A 6,000-nucleotide genomic window follows, 5' to 3' on the forward strand; every position below is an offset into this window, starting at 1 on the left:
GCCGCTTGATCTCAGTTATGGGAGAGTCGAAGCTGAGATGTTTTTCTGTGGAATGAAGGAGATTGAGGAGAGGTTTAATTCATGGATGCGGGAGGATGTCATGGTGGATACTACTTGTGGGGAAAAGTCTGGAATAGTCAGTTTCAGGTGCTGGAAAGATCAGAAACCAAGGACCGAGGCAGAAGGCATTGACAATGGTTTATTATTGTCACATGTATCGAGATACAGTGGAAAAACCGTGTGTGCTGCCCAATCAAATCATGCTATATATACACTATACACCCACACCTCCCCTGTACCCCACCTGGACTGGAACCTATTTCTCCCCTCACCTTCTCCTTCCATCTATATTCCTTCATCTAGCTTCACAATTTACAATCCTACTGTCACACACCTGTGTTTTAATCTCCAACCTTTATCCAACCGTCTGTCTATCAACCCCCCCTCACCTGCATCCTCCTATTACCTGCCAGTCTATTTCCTGCCCCTCCTCTCTTACAGCTTTCTTTCCCTCTTCTACACTCAGTCTGAAGAAAAGTCCCAACCCAAAACATCATCTATTCATGTTCTCTACAGCTGTTGCCCAACCCAGAGTTACTCCAACACTTTGTGTCTTTTTTTCATACCATACATGAGTTCATTCAAACCGTCCACAAGTAAAACAGGTAGTGCAAAGAGAACATTGTCAGAGTGTAGAATATAGTGTTACAGAGAAAGTGCAAGTACAAAAAAAGTACAGGGGCAGCAGTGAGGTAGATTGGAAGATCGGGGCTACACTCTAGTTTAGGGGAGGATAGTTGAGTGGCCTGGTAAGAGCGGGAAAGAAGCTGTTTCTGAACAAGGCTGGAGGAGTATTGTGTGTGGGCAGTCATAACTGATCAAGATTTTTGTTCACTCTCAGTGCCTCGGTTAAGTTCGCCTGAAACACTGACGGCCAATTCACAGCTTCATCTGGGGGGCTGGACGGAGGAGGCAAATGGAGAGGGTCCTGATGTGGGTCCGCAGGACTCGGAAACTGAAGTGCCTTCTCAGACAAACAGGGTGAGTGTTGTACACGTTGCAGACAGTCCTAATCTCCTGCACTGACCGTCACTGGGGGTCCCACACACACACACTGACCCTCACTGGGGGATGGGTCACATACACACACTGACCCTCACTGGGGGACAGGTCCCACACACACACACACACACACACACACACACACACACAGACACTCCGTCTCTCTCCCTATGGGTCACAGTGGTCATCCTCATCTGCCTCCTCTATGACTATATAACTAGTCACTGAAACAGGTCCTTCAGCTCAACTCGTCCAAGCTGACCAAGATGCTCCATCCATGCTTATCCCATTTACCCGTACCTGCGCCCATCTCCCTTAACCATTTCCAATCCATGTACCTGTCCAATAGTTTTTTAAATGTTGTTATAGTACCTGCCTCAACCACCTCCTCTGGCAGCTCATTTCATATACCCACCAAGCTCTGTGTGAAAGATTTGTCCCGCAGGTTCTTTTTAAATCTTCCAGATTTCACCTTGAACCTTTGCCCACTTGATTCCCCTACCTTGGGTAGAATACTCTGTGCATTCACCTTATCTATTCCCCCTCATGATGTTATCCACCTCTATAAGATCAGCCGTCAGCCTCCTGCACTCCAAGGAATAAAGTCCCAGCTTGCCCAACCTCTTCCTGTAGCTCAAGCCTTCGAGGCCTGGCAACATCCTCATAAATCTTCACTGCACCTCTTGTCGACCCTCACATACAGCATGGAAACAGGTCCTTTGACACAACTTGCCCACACCGACCAACATGTTCCATCTACACTAGTCCCACCTGCCCACATCCCTCCAAAACTGTCCTATCCATGCACCTGTCTAATTGTTTCTTAAAAGATGCGATAGTCCCAGCCTCAACTATCTCTTCTGGAAGCTCGTACCAAACACCCACTACCCTTTGTGTGAAAAGGTTGCCCCTCAGATTCCTATTGAATCTTCCCTTCCCTTCCCTTCCCACCCCTCACCTTAAACCTATGTCCTCTGGTTCTCAATTCCCCTGCTCTGGGCAAGAGACTCTGTGCATCTACCCGATATTATCCTCTTATGATTTCATACACCTCTATAAGATCATTGTCACTTGGTTTGCCTCCTTCCACAGGTTTAAGTGTTTGGACGGGACTGACCTGGGTGGCCTTAACGTATCCGACCTGCTGGTGGCGAGATTGTGGGAGTACATTCCCAAGGCTTGCGGCTGGCGAGCTTCCCTGGGCTTCTGTCGCACTCAAAGGTGGCGCGATGACTTCCAGTGCCGGTGCTGTGTTGTGGTGAGGGTGGTGCCTACTCTGTGTGGACCCCACCGCTGGCACCCCCTGCCCACTCACGGCAACGCTTCAAGAGACGGGTTTGCTCAACGTGCAGAGGGAACGATACGTTGCTCACGGCCCTGGTCCCTCGGCAAGATTGGCGAATTGGACTGAAGGCATCGAGGGCATGTGTTGGGTCTTGTGGGCAGAAGGGGGAGCAAGAGTCAAAACTATGGGACATTGACTCTCTTCTCAAGCCCAGATCTCCACCCCCTCCCAACTCCTTGCCACTTCCTTCCCCCCTCTCCCCACACTCTATCTCTGACCTGGATCTGACTACCCCCCTTCCCCCCACCCTCCTTCCATCTCTACTCTTTGAATGGTAACATTTTATGTCTGAGATTCAAAGCATGGGAGGTGGTGTCCATGTGCAGTGGGGGTGGTGGGAGGGGGTTTCCCAGGGTGCATGCTTAGGTCACCCTATTGGCCTGTTGTGTTATGTCACCGCCACTCAATGATTCACGGGTCAAAAATAAGGATCGGGAACCTGGGCTGGAAATACTTTCTCTTTGTGTGTGCAACCCCAGCTGGGGGCACGGAAGTTCTCGGCTGACGGTCCCTTGAGGTCCACATGGAGTCCCCTTAGTCAGGAGCCTCTCTGCTGGAACCTGTCTGTCTCCACCGAGGCACAACAGAATGCAATTCAAGACCCGTATGGCATGGAATGAGGCCATTCGGTCCAGGGGACCTGTGCCATGTCTCCATATAATCGCACCCCTGTCTTGTCCCCATCTCACTCCCAGAGAGTCATCTGTAGGACGTGCTGTCGAGCAGTGTCTCACTGCAATCAGCGGCGTAATTAAACGCCCCCTCATCTCTCCTTGGGTTCCCTCCATCACCTCCAGTCCTGGCTCCCTGCCCACCAGCCAGATGAATCTCACCTCCACCTTCTCTGCTCTGGTAATAAATTGCTTGGACATGTACACTACAAACAGTAACAGTGTGGATCTGGTTTCCCTGGAAGTCCTAGAATAATTGCCTCCTTGTCTGTACAGCAACATCACTCCACTCCAACCACTGTGTCCCGGTTCAGCAGTCCCTCTGTTACAAGCTTGCCCGCTCGATTACTTTTGGGGACCGGGCATCAGACAGTGTTCAATTTATAGGAATGTTAGATTGTTTTCATGCCAGCCCATTACACCGGTCGGATTTGTGACCTTGGTATTCCCAACACCAAGTGTGTACTGTATGGTTTCAAAGCTTCATTCTGAACTCGCCTGGAGACTAAAGATGCTCGCTCTGCCGGGAATCCCCGGGAATTATTCCTCGGGAACGAATCCTCAAGAACTAATTTTCCTTGTGGCGAAAGCTGGCGACAGGATGGGTGACAGAAAGATCCCTCTCGTTGACAAACTGTACAGGGAGCTTGACTCTCCATCACCCCAATGATCATGTCCTGGAAGTGAGTAATGGGACAGAGTAGAGGGAGCTTCACTCTGTGACCCATGCCATGCATATTAGGGCAGTGCAGAGGAAGTTAGTAATGTGAAGAAGGGCCCTGAACCGAGTCCCCAGAGATGCTGCCTGACCCGCTCAGTTTCTGTTTGACGCAATAGTCCAGCATCTGCAGTTCTTGTGTTTACAAGTTTTTATCTGTGTCTAATCGTGCCCTGGGAGTGTGTGATGGGACAGTGCAGACGGAGCTTCAATCTGTACCTAGCCTATGCCTTGGAAGTGTGAGATGGGGCAGTGTAAAGGGAGCTTTACTGCATGTCTAACCTGTGCCCGGGGATTGTATGAGCGCACTGCAGAGGGAGCTTTACTCTATATCTTACCTGCATATGTCTGGGAATGTCTGACGGCTCAGTGACGGCCGGATTAAGTATTAACGTTGATCACCAGTATTGGCTGGAGAGAGGTGCTAGCTGTGTGTGGTGCTGTGCTCATTGAATGAACTCATTTCAAGATTAAACAATCAGCTGCTCAACACGATGATGTCAGTTAATTTTACGAAGTAATGACTGCTAAATAGGAGAGTTTTATTAAATATTTATAACCGAATCTCTGTTTTATTTGTTCCTCTTGACTCCTGTAGCAATAAACCTTGTCGTTTCATGGGTTCGCAGGCTGTCCTATGAATAGAATATAGTACAGCACAGGAACAGGCCCACAATATCTGTGCCGAGACCAAGATTATGTTATGTATCTGTACATTATCGTTATCGCTTCATTCCCTGTATATCAATAGACAATAGATGCAGGAGTGGGCCATTCGGCCCTTTGAGCCAGCACCGCCATTCAATATGATCATGGCTGATCATTCACAATCAGCACCCCGTTCCTGCCTTCTCCCCATATCCCCTGACTCCGCTATCTTTAAGAGCCCTATCTAGCTCTCTCTTGAAGGTATCCAGAGAACCGGCCTCCACCATCCTCTGAGGCCGAGAATTCCACAGACACACAACTCTGTGTGAAAAAGTGTTTCCTCGTCTCTGTTCTAAATGGCTTACCCCTTATTCTTAAACTGTGGCCCCTGGTTCTGGACTCCCCCAACATCGAGAACATGTTTCCTGCCTCTAGATTGTCCAAACCCTTAATAATCCTATGTTTCAATAGGATCCCCTCTCATCCTTCTAACCCCCAGAGTGTACAAGCCCAGCCGCTCCATTCTCACAGCACATGATAGTCCCGCCATCCCGGGAATTAATCTTGTAAACCTACGCTGCACTCCCTCAATAGCAATAATGTCCTTCCTCAAATTAGGGGACCAAAACTGTACACAATACTCCAGGTGTGGTCTCACTAGGGCTCTGTACAACTGCAGAAGGACCTCTTTGCTCCTATACTCAACTCCTCTTGTTATGAAGGCCAACATGCCATTCGCTTTCTTCACTGCCTGCTGTACCTGCATGCTTACTTTCATTGACTGATGAACAAGGACCCCCCAGATTCCATTGTACTTCCCCTTTTCCCAACTTGACACCATTTAGATAATAATCTGCCTTCCAGTTTTTGCTACCAAAGTGGATAACCTCACATTTATCTACATTAAACTGCATATGCCATGCATCTGCCACTCACCCAACCTGTCCAAGTCACCCTGCATTCTCATAGCATCGTCCTCACAGTTCTCACTGCCACCCAGCTTTGTGTCATCTGCAAATTTGCTAATGTTACTTTGAATCCCGTCATCTAAATCATTGATGTATATTGTAATTAGCTGCGATCCCAGCACCGAGCCTTGCGGTATCCCACTAGTCACTGCCTGCCATTCTGCAGATCCATGTGCAGATCTGAAAGTCTCTTAAATGCCATTATCGTTTCTGCCTCCACAACCATCCCTTGCAACACATTCCAGGCAATCACTACCCTCTGTGTAAAAGAACTTGCCCTGCATCTTTAAAGTATCTTTAAACGTTGACCCTCTCATCTTAAGGTTGTGCCCTCTTGTATTTGATATTTCCATCCTGGGGAATAGATTCTGACTGTCTACCCTATCTATGTCTCATAATTTTATATACTTCTATCAGTAACCTCCAGAGAAAGCAATCCAAGTCTGTACAACCTCTCCCTGTAGCTAATAGCCCCTAATCCAGACATCATGGAGTCATACAGCATGGAAACAGTCCCTTTGGCCCAACTTGCCCACACCGACCAACATGTCCCAAGTACCACCTGCCTGCGTTTGGCCCATATCACTC

The 6,000-nt window shown here is 48.5% G+C and overlaps 1 protein-coding gene across 4 annotated transcripts in view; it reads left to right on the forward strand.

Moving 5' to 3' along the window:
- Positions 1–4,360, forward strand: part of LOC116972469 (autophagy-related protein 9A-like) — a 54,946-nt gene extending 50,586 nt beyond the window's left edge. For 3 of the 4 annotated variants that reach the window (XM_033020202.1, XM_033020201.1, XM_033020203.1), the window contains exons 14-15: positions 902–1,041; positions 2,155–4,360. In XM_033020202.1, the coding sequence (XP_032876093.1) occupies positions 902–1,041; positions 2,155–2,160 (146 nt within the window). In that variant the 3' untranslated portion in view covers positions 2,161–4,360. The remainder of the gene's footprint in view (positions 1–901; positions 1,042–2,154) is intronic. The other variant, XM_033020204.1, reaches the window with a different exon arrangement.
- The last annotated feature ends 1,640 nt before the right edge of the window (positions 4,361–6,000 follow it).

The sequence above is a fragment of the Amblyraja radiata genome, chromosome 4 (assembly GCF_010909765.2).
Source record: "Amblyraja radiata isolate CabotCenter1 chromosome 4, sAmbRad1.1.pri, whole genome shotgun sequence".
NCBI lineage: Eukaryota > Metazoa > Chordata > Chondrichthyes > Rajiformes > Rajidae > Amblyraja > Amblyraja radiata.